Here is a 15,969-nt window from a genome sequence, read left to right as displayed (position 1 = left end):
TTTTTTTTTTTTTGTCTGAGATATTGATGTCATGTGTGTAATTCATTTCAGCAGCCATGCCGTGACATCTTTAAAAACAAAATCATGAAAGATATCCAAAAACATAGCAAGAAGAGAAAGCTCTGCTTTCTGAGTAGAAGGGCTACAACTCGATCTTTCTTCCAAACATGATGGATAGCCATTTGTTCTCTTCTCCATCAGAAATAGCACCTTGTGTGAATGTTGGAGAGAGATCTTGACTTCATCAGCCCTTTGCCCATTAGGAAACACAATGAGAAATGGGAAGTGCTTTCCAGTACAGGGAAAGAGAATCCCTTTCGAACCCGATACGATCTATCTAAAGGTAACTGACCAAGAAGGAGCGCTGACCCCGTTTCACGTACAGGTGCTTTAAAATAATTCGACAACAGGTAGTTAAAACGTAAGTATGCCGGGCTGTCAATCACACACCGTCCTTCTGGATTTTAACGCTTGTTTTACTTGAGGGAAGATGATATTTGAACATTTTATGGCATCCATCAACAAGAATGTGCACATGGTTTCAAATAAGGGTTTTCAGCCTTCTGAAACCAATTACTTCTGCCTAAGTGGAAATGCCAAAGCAGCGATGTGTCAGCAACTAAGAGAATAATTTAGAATAATAATAATAAATACACACAATGATGCTGTGAAACAACAGAGATTGTACACACATGCACACATGCACAAACCTTTTAAAGAGGTATTTCAAAAAGTCTGTGTCAAACAATGTTAAGCCAGAGCGATGCAGAAATGTCAGACACATTACATGGGCAGGACGTGCGGTTGGCATTTGGCTGCCAGCGGGGGAGGCGTCCTCCCGCCACTAATTCCTCAGGAACCTCATGCTGAGTGTGTCTACAGGGAAGGGAGAAAAAAAGGGAGGAGGGGAGAGCAGATATTGCCTATTATGTTCTTCCTTCGCAGCTGGAGAGGGCCTCAGCTGTGTCGGGCTGGGACTGCTGGTGCTTTTCTGTAGTTAGAGCACAAAAGGAAGAGCTTCCCTTTCCCAGCCTGTGCCCATGGTGGGCCAGCCCCTCCGGGTCATCCGTGCGGCCGGCGCCACTGAACGCCAGCCAGGCCGCCTCTCATGGAGACTCGTCAGCGCCTCGCCTCAGCCCGTGAGTTTTGTCCATGGGAAGGTTGTGATGGAGTCTCTGGGTAAGGATGACCGAGGTGCATGCAGCTGGGGCTTGACGAGGACCTTTCCTACTTGCCATGAGTACCTAGGAAGAGGTGGGGGAGTCGGCGGTGACCCCGGTTTTGCTCCTCCGCGGCACCTAGAGTAGCCGTGAATCCTGGTCACGGAGCATAATTTCTACTTCCTAGCAGGCTGTCAATCTGCAGTATTTTTCTGTTACCTTCATGATGGCTGCCAGGTCTATCACCAGAAAAATATTCTGTGAAAATAGTTATAAAATGGGATTTATTAACTGTAAACATCTGTTAAGTCAAGCGTCTTGTGTCTGTGCCGAAATACTCCTTCAAGTCACTCTCTGTACATCTGTCACATTTTTTCACCCTTCAGAGACCTCTTTGTGGTAGTTCTCTGCACACTGATTGGTTTTATCCTTGATTGTGGCTCTGTGTTAAGACGTTTTTAAAAATAGGCAAAAGGAAGGGTGGAGAAATGATTCATTCTATTAATTGAACTTCAAAACGTGGCTTACTCCCGTGACCTGTGGCTGATATTTAGTATGCTGAACAGATTTTTAAGAAACTCCTGGTGTCTTTGCTGCAGGTGGCTGGGTTTGTTGACAAATCTTCAGGTGCGCCATTTGCCTTCAAAGGGCGTGCTGCTGTCACAGCAATTTAAATGGAGTAATAATAATCCCTTGCATTTTAGGGTAACTTAGGTTTTACGAAGTGCTTTTGCTTCTGTTATCCTAAGTATTTGAATTGCTCTTATTTTATCAGATCGAGCCTGTGTGATAGGTATTCATAGTTTCATGAGGTCCATTTTTTAAATGAGGAAACCAAAGACAAAGTACTCATGCGAGGTCATCAACGAGTAAGGGAACATGTTGGTATTTCAACGCACTCCACGTCTCAAGATTTTGTTTTCTTGTGCGTCTGACCTACAGGTGGTTTAGACACAGGCACACGAGAATAGGTTCCTACTTGCATGTTGGTGATTAGATACATTCGCCATTTTCCTTTTTTTTGCCTCCTTCCATTTTGTTCTTCAGGCCACAGTAGGAACATTTGTGAAGTAGAGCAAGTTCAAAATGAGCAGACCCTGCCTTTCTACAACACGCGTACACATACTTGGCCTGCTAGATTTAGGGGTCTTGAGGTGACGTGAATGTCCTCTCATTTAAGAAGAAAATCATCAAAAAACCCGAAAAAGGGTTCATATTACCTCTCGTGAGTCGAGACAAAGCAAAGGGATGGTTCTATAATGGCGTAGTTCCATTTAGGTGTATTTGAGTAGTAGGGATGGGGGAGGCAGGGTAAAGATTGTAACAGCCTTTAAATGCTCGCACATCAGTTATCTCAGCCTTTGACAGCAAGCGTGTCCCCAGAAGCTAAGGAGGGCAGATGCCGTCATGAAGAGCCTGTGACGTCTGTCTCTTCAGACAACAGACAACCTTACACCTCCCTCAAGAATCAACCAGAGACCTTGAGAACCATCAAGAACCTAGGAGCAAACTTCAAAGGGTACTTAGATAAGCCTCAAATGATTCAGGAGAATATAGTTCTCTCTTCCCAGTCCCATCCCTCTTTTTCCAACCAAGGCCTTCCCTCCCAACATCCGCATTCGGTGCCCAACCTCATGTGTCCATTGGTTCTTGATGAGAACACAGGCATGGGGCTTCAATTGTCATGACACAGACTCCCATGAAAGCATGTGAGGCATCCCTTTCCAGGCTCACCTAGTATGCTTGGCAGTAATGTCCTCTGTACCTTTCTGCATCAGAAAGACAGCAAGGGATTTTCTGTTACATTAATTCCTTTGCCGAGACACTTTTCATATTCTCCAGCCTTCTTTTTAGATCACTTAGCAATGTTCTGGTTACTTTCTAGAGAGGATAAATGCCCTCCCACCTCAGCTGTGGTCTACCTTCATGCTTCCATCAAGACACGTGGGCAGAAGTGACGCAGAATATCACTAGAGTTTGCATTGTGGGGGCTCTGTCATAGTCATTATTTTTTGAAGTTATTCTGAAAATCTCTTGAGAAATAGGCGGAGGGTGGATTCATAAAACCTTGAAATGTCAGAGCTGGAAGGCAGTGTAAATTACGTGTGGTCCAATTGTCTCATTATAATGATGAGAAATTGAGTCCCAGGGAGGTTGAGAATTGTCCCAGTTTATCATGAGAATGACATGTTACATATTTCCTATTTGTTCTTCATGTTGCCCTGAACCCTTTAAGACCTTGCTCTCTGTCCTGAAAAATGACCATGTGGGCTGCATCAATGGCTGCCCTTGTCCTCTAGCTGCCAACCGACTCACTCAATGGCAGGAAATCAGAGGGCAGAGGAAGAGGAGGCTGGGGCACCTATTACCAGCTTCCTCCTTGTCCTGATGCCAGATGCTGGTTATTTGCCTGTCCCGGAGACACATGCCTCCTCGGGTAGCCTTCTCCAGTTGGTTCTATCTTTCTGGGTTCCTCCAGTCACTCCCTCTCCTTGCCCCTGCAGGGCTACCAATGGCAACAACTTCTCTATTTTGCTAGCCCTGGAGCATTGTGCCATCCCTCCTGGTTTCCCAAACCCTGACCACAACTCTTTAAAAAGTGCCCTTAATAAACTCTCCTCACGTTACCCAGTTTAGGTGCCATCTGCTTCCATGCTGTGACCTTGACTTGCCCAGCAACGTCTCCAGCTAAAACGACAGCCCCGCTGGTTCTCCATCTCCATAGCCCTACTGTACATCTCTTTGCAACAAGGTTTTTACTATGCATAGCTTAATACTTGCACATCTTTTATAAATATGGCATGCTTTTCATAGTGAATAGCAATAGGATGTAATACTTAAAAATATGGGTTAAAATCTTAGGTTCAAATCCTGGTTCTGCAACTTAGTGTTGCTTAACCTCTATGTGTCTCAATATCCCCTTTCATAACTAAAAGGCCATGGTGAAGATAAAAAGACACAGTGCACTCATAGAACTTAGCACAGACAAGTGCTCAGTAGTAAATGTTCATACATGCCCCACACATGACAAGTGTTCCATAAACGTTAACTTTTTTTTTTAAAGATTTTAAAAAATTTATTGGAGAGAGAGAAAAAGAGAGAAAGAGAGTACAAGCAGGGGGAGCCGCAGAGGGAGCGGGAGAAGCAGCAGGGAGCCCGATGCAGGGCTTGATCCTGGGACCCTAGGATCACGAGGTGAACCAAAGGCAGACGCTTAACCAACTGAGCCACCCAGGTGCCCCTAAATGTTAGCTTTTATTAGCATTTGCGATCTGTTAGGACTCCCGTGCTATGCGTGGAAACATTTATTAGGACTCTCGTTCTGTAAAGGGAAAAAATTTGCAGATTTCCCTGATCCTTGCATAGTGTCATAAAATTTCCTGAGGATAGAGTCATCGGTGCCCAAGACCTGAAGAGTGATGAGGAGGTGGGGAGGTGCAGATTTGTGGGGGTGTGAGTCACAGGGATGCGAGGACAGATAGAACAGGAATGCAGTCAGCACTGTGATGGACAAGCCTGGATGTGCATGGAAGCTTTTGTTCTGCCTGAGAGGGATGTGAATTGGCAGGGTGGGGGTCTGGTTCCTGGCTGGCGGACCGGGGAGGAGACCATGGAATGTGTTGCTTGAGATTACAGCCATGAGCCTGGATGTTCTTGCACCAATAATAAGATAGGGGCTAGTTTCCAAAAGTACTGACTAACCCCCACCTAGAGACCGGATTTCTTTAGTTTCAGAGTGTAAAATAAAGCACTGTGTTCCTATTTAAAAAAAAAAAAACAAAACTGTTTTTCATATACTTGCTCTTCCTTTTGAATTATTGATGAATATTCAGAGATGTGAGATCCGTTATCCTCGAGCTTCGTTATCCTGGGGACTAGCCAGGGGTGTTTGCAGAGCAGAGCCGGACCGTCCTCCACTACTGGTTCCCGCAGAAAGTGTCACACAGCTCTTTGCTGATTACAACTCCACATGGTACATTTTACCCTCAGTGGCTTTATTCTTTGTCTCCCCGAGGGTGTGGTAAATTGTGGCTTCTCTTACTTAGATCTAGTGCTTTTCTCCTGTCTTTAAATACAGCCCTGTGACATGATGCCTCCGAAAGAAAAAGAAATTAAGTCATCCCATCTTCTATTGTTCAGGACAGTGACAACTCTCTGTTATTACTTGATGTCAGACAAGGAAAGAATTTAATACGCTGTTGGAGGCCATGGGAACATACAAGGATGTCCATGGTGCTGGACAGTCTTCGTGAGTTAGACCTTGGTGCGAATATCCGAATGCAGGCAACCCAGGCTTCTCCCACTTGCTTCCCTTCTCCCTGTGTCTCTTTTACTTGAACTGTCATTTTGATGTCTGACCCAGAAGGTAATTGCCCCTAGAGTCAACAACCAATTTGAGTTTTGGTAGCCATTAATGGGGGTCATGTGTAAATAAATGAGTGTCCCACGCAGCTGGCTTCTCATCGCTCTGTCCACGCTGCAATGCCCGCCCCTCCACCCAAAAGTTACCATCAAATACTTCCATGACCCAGATGTCCAGAACTATCTAAGATAGTGAGTGAATGCATCTTTCCTTCTACACTCCGTTTTATGTCTTTTAAGTCATTTTGAAAATGTACCCTCTCCATGAGCCCTATACTGAACATACGCTGTTGAAAAGTAAAAATCCCCCTTTCTCCCATCACCCCCCTCACTCTGAAACTCCCTTACCCTGTTATGATTTTTGTTTTACTTTTTTTTTTTTCCATGGCACTTAGGAGTTTCTAATCTGCTGTGTAATGCTTTATTATGTTATTGTTTCTTTGCCCCACTAACACATAAGCTCCACCAGGGCAGGAAACCTGGTCTGTTTGTTCATTGATAGATCCCGTGGACCCACAATGATGCCTGGTAGATGGCAGGCTCTCTGCCAGTATTTTGCACAATGAATAAAAACGTGTCCTAGAGAAATTTAGTGGCCTACATTTCTGCAAGAAATTTCTTAACTCCAGAAAAAGGCCCAGTGCTGTGTTTCTCCACTTTGAGGAATATAGCCTGCTATTAGGAAAACTCATTGAAAATGCATTCTATGAAAATCACAGTATCAATGCAAAAGAAAAGTTTGTCTTTATAACTGATAAAAATCTTAGCTTTAGATTAACAAATTGAAAACTCAAGATTTTTTTTAAGATTGTATGTATTTGAGAGACAGATCACAAGCAGGGAGGAAGGGTAGAGGGAGAGCAGACTCCCCACTGAGCAGGGAGCCTGATGTACTCAACCCCAGGACCCCGGGATCATGACCTGAGCTGAAGGCAGACGCTTAACTGACTGAGCCAATCCAGGTGCCTCGAAAACTCAAGATTAAAATCACCGAGTGGCACACGACCTGACCAATTCTTCTGCAGACAGCAGAGGACCCATGGCCTAATGCAAAGAATCCTCTCCATCCTAGGGCCCTCTAAGAAAACTGGACTTTCCCCCTTAGATTCCTGAGCTTCCCGACAGCTATTCCGAGCTCATGGCCTTGCCTTTCCCCCTCCCACCTACAAGTATCTTACAGCCATTGGGCCAGGGACAGAAACACAGAGATAGTGCCAGAAGGGCCACGTCCAGCAACATCACTGATTGGAAAAGTTTAATCACCTCGGAATCCTCAGTAGGCTTGTACCAATGAGCTAGAAGCGTCACAGGAACCCGCTCCCCTGCTGGCAGGAATTACGCAGATGCGGAAGGACTGCCTAACTTGGGGCTACGCTGAGGAACACGTTGTTCTGGATTCTCAGACGGCTTTCTGGAAGAGAATCCCAGTGACGAGTTTTCAGTCCCTCTGTCACGCTCACACACACGTGCACATGCATGCACACACAGATCTAAGATATTCTACAAATGAGAGAACCATCTGACCAGCTCTTCAGGCGGAAAAAGATCCCCTCCTGCCACCTCCCCAGACACCCTTATTAGACTCTTAAGTGGGAGTAAAACACAAGAACTTAGCTGCATCTAAGCATGTTTTTTCATCTGCATATAGCTTTGGAGCTTCTTTATCAGTTAGGAGAAAGGACGGGAAAGACGAAGAAGAGTATGTCATGTCTATAACAGCCAGTCATGTTCCCAGAGAGTTGCTGGACTCCCTCTCCTCTTCCCTGCATCCATTTATTTTTCCTCTACGGGACCTCCTAGGACCTAAGTGCGTGCCCCAAAATGCAGAGTTCCGATTGTCACCGTGCGATGCTGAGGTTAGGGATGAAAAGCCAATTTTAGATACTTCCTGCTATTGATCTCCCTTTATCAGAAAGGCTTTTGCTGTGCTGGTTCACTGCTGTGCTTAGGCAATGGTTTTTACGGATTTACTGCCACAATGTATTCAATCTGTTATAAAGTAGCATCAGCGTTCAGGGTGCCGTTCTCCTTTCTTTGACCCAGTTTTAAAAACCTCCAACTAAAGGCGCCTTGTTAAGTTTACATAGAGTTTGCAAAGTGATCAGAATTCTTCCTACCATTGCTACCGGAAGAATTACTGTAAGGACTCTACATCTTACCCTCCAAAGCTGTTGTCTTTTGGTCTGAAGAATGACTGCCATACAAGAGATACTTTACCAAAATCCAGTTGAAGTACCAGAGATTTTTTTTTTCTTTCTCCCTTTATTCCTTTTCAATTAGCGCTGATTATCTAGCTTATAAATTCCACATTTACACTTTCTCTTGGACCTGCCTTCTTTCAGAGCGATTCCAGAAACCAGGATGGAGGCCCTAAGTCAGACACTAGTAAATATTGGCACTCAAAGTTGCAAAAGCGTGTATTCAACTCTCTCATCAAAGGCAGCCCGTGCAAAGCTCACTGCCTAGACAAAAATATGGTCCAAGCAAGTGAGTGCTTTAAAGGCTCTTTTAAAAAGTACTTCTTGAGGTAGACTGGTTTGTGTCCCAGCCTGTCTATTAGGTTGTTCTTATTTCTCACCTACCCAGACCATAGAAAGCACAACTTTTACCAACAAGCTTTTCCTGGTTCCCAAGTCTGTGCTGTTTTGTTCTTTGCCTTCGATTCTTTATGCTGAGAGTTTGAAATTGCAGCCTTAAGCTCCCAAGCGATTGGCAAATGTCAAGTATCCCCAGGCATAGCAACCAGCTGAGATGGTGAGGCACTGCGTGCCGAATTGGGATTGTGTTATTATTACTATGCTTCTGGTGGGATGGGGAGGAGAAGAAAAGCAAGAAGGCAGATGACTTGCATGGGCACAAACTCCTTACCTTCAGTTGCTCAGCAGCGTCTCTCGATGACCCTAGTCATGCTAACACCACATTTAGGGGCAGTTTACTAACTCTTACCACCCGTGCCCTGAATAAATGGTGAACGGCAGTGGGTACTTCTAAATTTTCATTGATGTTAGTGCCTAGAATTTTCCCCCATATAGTATGAACTTCTTACTTTAACTCGCCTGCTTACTTAAGACCTTGCCAACTCTCCAGCTTGTTGAGCTCGATAAACAGTAATTTACTGCCTCCCCCCCGCCCTTTTCTTTCTCTCTTTTTATTTTAACACTCTCATCCTTGTCGGGCAAAGAAGCCAATGAACAAGTGACAAACAACAGGTCATTCGTCAGGCCTTTCTTCCAGGAGAAGCCTCTTATTCGGTGAAAGTCAGAATTTCCAAGCCCCTCTTGCGGATGGTCTGCGTTGTGTCTCTTTATTTTGGCTTCCTGGCGTAGGTATCTTTAGATAGAGTCCGGCCAAGAGGGAGGTGCTGGAAAATTCCCAACATTCCAGCTCCAGCAAAAAGCAAACAATATATACTGCTGTGGTTAAAATCAAGGGACTGCTGAGTTGTCCTTCCCGTTCTTCCACCCTGATTTTATCCTGCAAGCTGCTGTTTCTCAAGTCTCTGTCCAACTTTTACTTCTCCTGGGAAATTTTCGGTGACCCCCGCCCCACTGCCACCCACAGTTAAGTAAGGTTCCTCTTCCCTGCTCTCACGGCACCATCTGGTTTTTTCCATCACAGAGCTTCTTATATCCTATTTAAATTAATTTAGCAATTTAATTTAAATTGTCTAGATTGTCAGTTCTCCAAGGAGCGAGATGCTGTCTTACTCATTGTCGCATTCCACCTGGCAAGGAGTAGCTTCTCGAGAAGTAAACCTCTGTTGGCTGTGATTTCGTGAGCTTTGCGATCTGGAAGCTGGGAAGAGTGTGCTCTCTTTCCTTTGTGTTTCGGTCAGCCCACCGAGTCACACGTGGCAAATTTGCCTGCCGTTTTAGATCCAAAGAGAGCACTTTTTTGGGTGGAATAGGGGCACTTGGAGACTATGGGCCAGGAGGATTGCCTCTTTGCCCTCTTCATTCTATCACCCTCATGCAGAGAAGATGAGGGCCAAGATGCATATTTATGATCTCTGGATGAATGTGCCTTCTCTACCTGCCCGCGGGGAGCTCTCCCACGAGTCTCCCTTCCACCAGCCGCACTTCTCTGCTCTGATGGATGGAGCTGACCGGGCAAATTGCTATGCTGATGAACCGCTCAGCTACCTGTGCACATGTTCCAGAGAGATCTCCAGGGATAAACCACATTTTAGAGAAGGATTCATCCACAGCCTGGGGTGAGCCTTTTAGCCCTTAGCTAGTCGAGTATGGCGGGCTAAGGAAGATGAAAGGACTATCGTATCAGTGCTCACTTTTTAGCAACCCGAGCGCCTGTCCTTGGGCTGGTGAGAAGCCTTACTGCATTTTTCACTTTTCCCAGAAAGTTATTCAAATTGAGACCTAGAGGTCTGGGTGTCACTGTGCTCATTGAAAGAGGGAAACCAAGAAGCTGAACTGAAAGCACTTAAAGGAAGGGTGCATTACCTTAAAATATGCAGATGGAAAACTGACATTATTGTCAATGTCAGAAGTCACCTTTCTGAATAAACAGACACCTCTGGGCAAATGTGGGGATGTGTTTCTTTCCGTTTACAAATGACTGAGTATGCAAATGCAGGGAGGTGGAGTTGAGCCCTGAAGGCTGGGTTGTCTTCTTTCATCTATCCCTAATGAGGAACACGCAGGAATCTGTCAAGAAAGGCATCACAGGCTGATTTGTGCCTTCTGAATAGAGGGGATTTCAGTGGTAAATCTGCCAGCTGGTTTTGTGCCTGAGTATTACATCAGTCTCTTGTATGATCTTGCATCCTGTGTAAAATGCACTATTTTGGCCTAATGGGCAGGATTTGCAAGAGCTGGGAAGCCATAAATGAAAGTTTCTTGTTTCTAGAGAGCAAGTTAGAGCTTTTATATTATCTGCCGCAGAGCTCGGTGAATTTAAATGTATCTCTTGGGCTTTGGTAATATTCGTGTTAATGTCAAAATTGATCCCATTGTTATTGAGATGTGTGGGTTTTTAGGCCAAAGACACACAGTGCCTGTTGCCAGGGCTGATGAATATCTGCATGGGATGTGTTCCTTCCAACCTTTTCCCAGAACTGAGTGAGGTTATCACTGGGGCCTGCTACCGAGTTCTGTTTGTGGGCCTGGATTTTTCTGTACTTCGCTCGTAAATGTAATTGACATTCACGGACTACCTATTGTGTGCCAGGCACTTTGCATGACTCTGGGGACGCAACAGTGAGCAACAAGATCTGGGCTCTTCTCCCAGAGGATTTCTACCTAGGTATGGAGATGAACAATAAAATACACAAGCAGAAAGATCGAAATTGCCCATTGATCCTAGTGCTATGTAGGGAAAGAGCAAGAAAAGAAGAGAGGGAATTATGGAGAGGAAAATCACTAGTTCTGTTGGTGCTGAAACAGAAAGGATGAGGCCAAGCCAGCCTTGGAAATAGAGGGAGAAAGAGCTTTCGAGACGAAGCAATTCGTATGTGCAAAGATCCTGACCTGGGGAAGAATCTGACATGTTTGAAAAATTAAATGGAGATGAGCATGTCTAGTGCAAAACAAAGAGGCAGAGTGGGAGGAGATGGAATTAAAGAGGTTTTTGCAGAGAATACATCATATAGGGCCTTGCAGGCCATGCTAAGGCATTGACTATTTTATCCTACGTGCAGTTAGAAGCCGTGAAAGGGAGTGTTTGCGTTCAGTTTCTATCTTTGAAAACTGTATGAAAAAAATATAACAAGTGTGGCAGGGTTGTAGAGAAATTGGAACCCTTATGATGGCTGCTGGGAATATAAGATAGCATAGCTCTGGAGAAGACAATGTGGTGGTTCCTCAAAAAAATCCAACATGGAATGACCATCTGATCCAGTGATTCCCCTTCTGAGTATATTCCCAAAAGAATGAAAGTAACGACTCAGATATTTGGATGCCCGTGTTTTAGCAGCATTATACACAATAGCTAAAAGGGGGAAATAAAACAATTATCCCTCAACAGATGAATACATAACCAAAATGCAGCATATACACACAATGAAATATTATTTAGCCTTAAAAAGGATGGAAATTCTGCCACATGCCTCAACATGGTGAACCTGGAAGACGTTCACGCTAAGTGAAATAAGCCAGATTCAAAAACAAATATTATAGGGTTCCATACTTACGAGGTACCTAGAGTACAAGTTCATAAGGACTGAAAGTAGAATGACAGTCGTCAGGAGCTGGGGGAAGCAGAATGGGGAGTTAGTGTTTAATGGAGCCAGAGTTTCCATTTGGAAAAATGATAAAGTTCTTAAAGTTGGGTGGTGGTGATGGTCGCACAACTATGTGAATTTACATAATGCCACAAAACGGTACACTTAATGGTTAAAACGGGAAATACTATGTTCTATTTTACCACAATTGAAGAGCTACCAAGAAAGCTCACACTATTTTATGCTAGAGAAAGGAGGCAAGAGAACAGTAAGGCAGACAGATGGGAGGTCATTGCTATATAGTTCAGTATTAAGACAGTGGTGGACTAGTGGCAATACAGATGTGGAGGCTCTGTGGATCTGAGACCTACACTAAAGGGGAAAGCTACAGGATATTGATGGATAACATCACAGTTCTTTATAGTTAGAATACACTCGAAGCCTTTAGACCACACTTATGGGGGTAAAGACTGGCAAAATCCCTTTGACTGGCAGATGTGTTTAAACTTGACATCTTGGTGCATGACAAGGAGAGCTTTATTTTTAAACTCTTCAATAGTCTTGGATGGAGTATGGGAGCTATTGCTGTTGACGTGTGAATATTTGCCTGTACTGTCATGTAGCAGTCATATGCTCTGTGTGAGCATGGCTTGTCTTTGTGATTTGCAGTGATAACTAGTGTGTGGCTAGAGTTGTTCATTCTCTTCCTTATTAGTAATGCACGTCTTCCATTAGCATAAGCAACTAACTACTCCCTTTCCCCTGTGCGGTGTTGACATTCATTGTAATGATTTATTATCCAAGCTAAATAACCCTCAATATGAAACAACAAACATGCCTATGTTTGTGTTTTCCATTTGTTTTGTTTTCTCTTTCTTGCTTCCGCATAAGTAGGTAGTTCTTTATGTGATAATTACGTGGTACAGAAACAAGCAGTTGGAAAGCCCACTAGAAAGGTTAAGAATGTTGATAAGGTTTATTTTTAAAAAACTGAAAATCCACCCAATTTTAGTGGCATCTCACACTACTGCCTTAGAGTTTGAAAAATAACTAGATTATTAAGAAAATGTTTGTTATGAGCAGAAACTCCATATAAGACTTAATGATCTATGGAAGGGCCATATTTGGCTTCTCGCGGAGCCTCCAAAGCCCACAGGAGTGTCGTTGTATTTGTTTGGGATGTTCCCAAATGGTCTGAACCAAGAGGTTACAATATGGTGGAGAGTAGTGGCCGGGTCCAGAACTCCACAGTCCAGCTGCCTGGGATGTATCCCAGCAAAGCCCCTGAATGGCTCTATGACCTTAGATGATTTACTGAAGCTCCCCAAACCTCACTGGCCTCATCTACAAAATGGGGACAATGGTTACACTTATCTCACGAGGTCCTTGTGACAAGTAGGATAATAAATGTAAAGCTTTTGGGCGCCTGGGTGGCTCAGTCAGTTAAGCATCTGCCTCTTGGTTTTGGCTTACGTCATGATCTCGAGGTTGTGGGATTGAGCCCTGTGCCTGGGCTCTGCACTCAGTGCAGAGTCTGCTTCAGAGTCTTTCTCCCTTTCCCTCCCCCTCTGCCCCTCCCTGCTCACATGTACATGCTCGCCCTCTCTCTCGCTCGCTCTCAAATAAAATCTTAAAAAAAAAAAAAAGGGCTCTTGGAACAGTTCCTATCTTAGAAAAAGTGCTCAGTAAATGTTAGCTGTTACCATCAGTGAACCACAAATAATATTGCCATGAGAAAGACATTATGTATGAAAATAAATGTATGTAAAGGCATCGTATAGACAGAGCGAGAGATACACTGAAGTCATTTTTGTGTGAACATGTATATATGACATTGAAATTAACAGGCAGAATGATGTATAGTTTATGGAGTGCTTGGTGTCCATGATAAATTTGGGTGTATATCTACCCTGTACAAATGAGATGAGAAATCTTAGTCCATAACAAGTTTGGTATTTAACAGAGGCATATCCTCACCCCCTCTGGTCATTCTGTTTCTTACTATATTTATATTGTCCATTTTAATCACTGTGACTCCCCCCACCCCCGCCCCAATCATCATTTTGGACATGGGAGACTTTTCAGTGGCTAATGACAATTCCCATATCTTCACATCACAGACAACTCATTACATTATATTTCATCCAGTTAAAGTTACCTTACCTGGCTTACTACGGCAGTTTTGTTTTCTAAAGAAAAAGAAACACTAATTTTTTGTTGAGTTGCAGCTTAAAAACCTAAGCAGGTTATTCTTGCCGCAGGCTTTTCCCCAATAGAAAATTGTTATTGATGTTTCGTAAGTATCACATTCCATTCAAAGGTAAAAGGCTGCTTCCACTTGCCATTTTTCTAGTGATTTTTTTCTACCCCGTGTCTGCAAGTCAACACTCCTGGGCTCAATTAAAATATGTATTTAGCCACTGGATTTGCAGAGAGATGATCTAACTTGAATACTAATTCCTGAGCTATTGCCTATGAATACAAGGATGGCGCACCTTGAGGGATGGCTTTCAAGACAATGGCCAGTGAGCCCAGGATGCCTGGCAATGATCACAGCTCAGTACAGGTGTACGTTGGATTCTGATGCATTTTGCAGCAAACAGTGTTGCTCTTTAAACTCACAAGCTGGTGGAGATCATGTCCACCTGAAAAATTCAAAGTCACCAAAACTGTGCCACTGCTTGCCTTCCTAGTGCATAGCAATCCCCGAGGACGGACATGAGATTTTCCCAACCTCTGCTCTTAAAACCTAACACAGAGCCTCATGATAGCAACTAATATTTATGGAGTTCTTACTACGTTTCAAGTCCTCAGCCCCTAGCTGGGAATGGAATGATGACCAAAGGCAGGCACAGTCCCTGCCTCACACAGCTGCCATTCTAGGGACTAGAGAGGAGGTGATGTCATCATGGGAATCCCTGAAGCTTTCCTCTGAGGAAGGGCCAACTGAACAGAACAATGAAGGCTTAGCGACTAGGAAAGAACATCTCAGGCAAGAGAAGCAGGGTACCTTTGGTGTGTGACAAGTGGGCGCGTGACCAGGTGAGCAACTGAGAGAAGTCCTGGGTGGCTGAAGCCAGGGAAAGCCACGTCCAAAATAATTCTCGAGAAGTGATCAGGATGAGTTTACCTAGGATATGGTAGGAGTTTCATCGTGACCTTTTAAACCAACTCTAGCACAATAGTGGGTACTACGGATACTGTTTTCCTAATGCCTCAGCATGTTACAGCTTAAAGTGGTGAAATAATGTCATTCCTCAGCTAGGAAGTGGCAGGTGTAAGAGTGAAGCCCATAGCCTGAACCTATGACCAATATGTTGTGCTTCTTCTCTAAGACGCATCCCTCACATTTGCAGGAGTTTTGACTCAGTGTTGTCATCCACTGCCGACGTGGTCTTTGTGTAGAGTCTCTTACTTAAGGCCGATGATGGTTTGGTTCGCATCACAAAAAATCCATGCTAACTGCTGGCAGACTCAAGAGGGAACACGGATGAACTTTTACACAGCCATTGTCACCTTTACCCCAAATCTTAGGTCTCTAGGCCTCAGGCGGGGGCGTAGAAATAAGGGCTCGAATGTTTTTTGGTCACACTGGGCGGTGCCATGGCTGAGAGAGGATGGCGTAGCTTTTGCAGCTGCTACCAAGTTGTGATTCCAAAAGAATTTAAAGGGAGCAAAAACAGTATTATATTTAAAAATGGTTTCAAGGTATTTAAGGAATAAAAATCATTCTTCCATCTTTAATAGAAGAGCGGAAAAGGAAAGGTAAGGGGGAGGGGAGGGGAGAGGAGAAACCCTGGTACATTACAAGCCCACTTCAGTCTGTCTGTCTGTGTCTCTCTCCAACTTTTGCATTGAAGCTGAACGCTTGATAGATGAGCCCAGCACTAAAGAAAATGCCCTTTTTTATGCACCAAAGCTTGGTAATTGCTGCGGAAAGATACTTAGTAGCTCGTAATATTCATATAATCAGATTAGCTGTGAATCCCACCTCAGCGGAGGATGTCGGGATAACCCAATTCATGCCTGTTTACCTTGTCTGCGTGAGCACTTCTTTCTCCCAGTCGTTTGATCCTTTCTGTCGGCCTCAGTGGGTGCTCTCCACAAGGCTAGCCCAGTACCCCTGCGAAGTCAATTACCAGATGAGAAAAAAAGGAGAAGATGTAAATGTTCGAAGAGTTTGGTTTTTGTGTCTGCTTTGTTTGTTTGTTTGTTTATTTATTTATTTATTTATTGTTTTCTTGGTAACAGTTAAAACAGCCTTGAGGC

General features: G+C 44.0%; 1 protein-coding gene across 2 annotated transcripts in view; it reads left to right on the top strand.

Annotated features, from left to right (window-relative positions):
* TENM2 (teneurin transmembrane protein 2) overlaps positions 1-15,969 on the top strand; it is a 905,304-nt gene that overhangs the window by 432,950 nt on the left and 456,385 nt on the right. The window contains exon 1 of one of the 2 annotated variants that reach the window (XM_040630318.1): positions 1,041-1,179. The exons of the other annotated variant lie outside the window; for it this stretch is intronic. Within the exon in view, the coding sequence (XP_040486252.1) occupies positions 1,041-1,179 (139 nt within the window). Of the gene's footprint in view, positions 1-1,040; positions 1,180-15,969 lie in introns of those variants that run through there. 2 annotated transcript variants of the gene reach the window in all.

The sequence above is a fragment of the Ursus maritimus genome, unplaced genomic scaffold (genome assembly GCF_017311325.1).
Source record: "Ursus maritimus isolate PB19 unplaced genomic scaffold, ASM1731132v1 scaffold_15, whole genome shotgun sequence".
Classification (NCBI taxonomy): domain Eukaryota; kingdom Metazoa; phylum Chordata; class Mammalia; order Carnivora; family Ursidae; genus Ursus; species Ursus maritimus.
The sequence above is the reverse complement of the archived record's forward strand: the minus strand, read 5'-3'. Positions and strand labels throughout refer to the sequence as shown.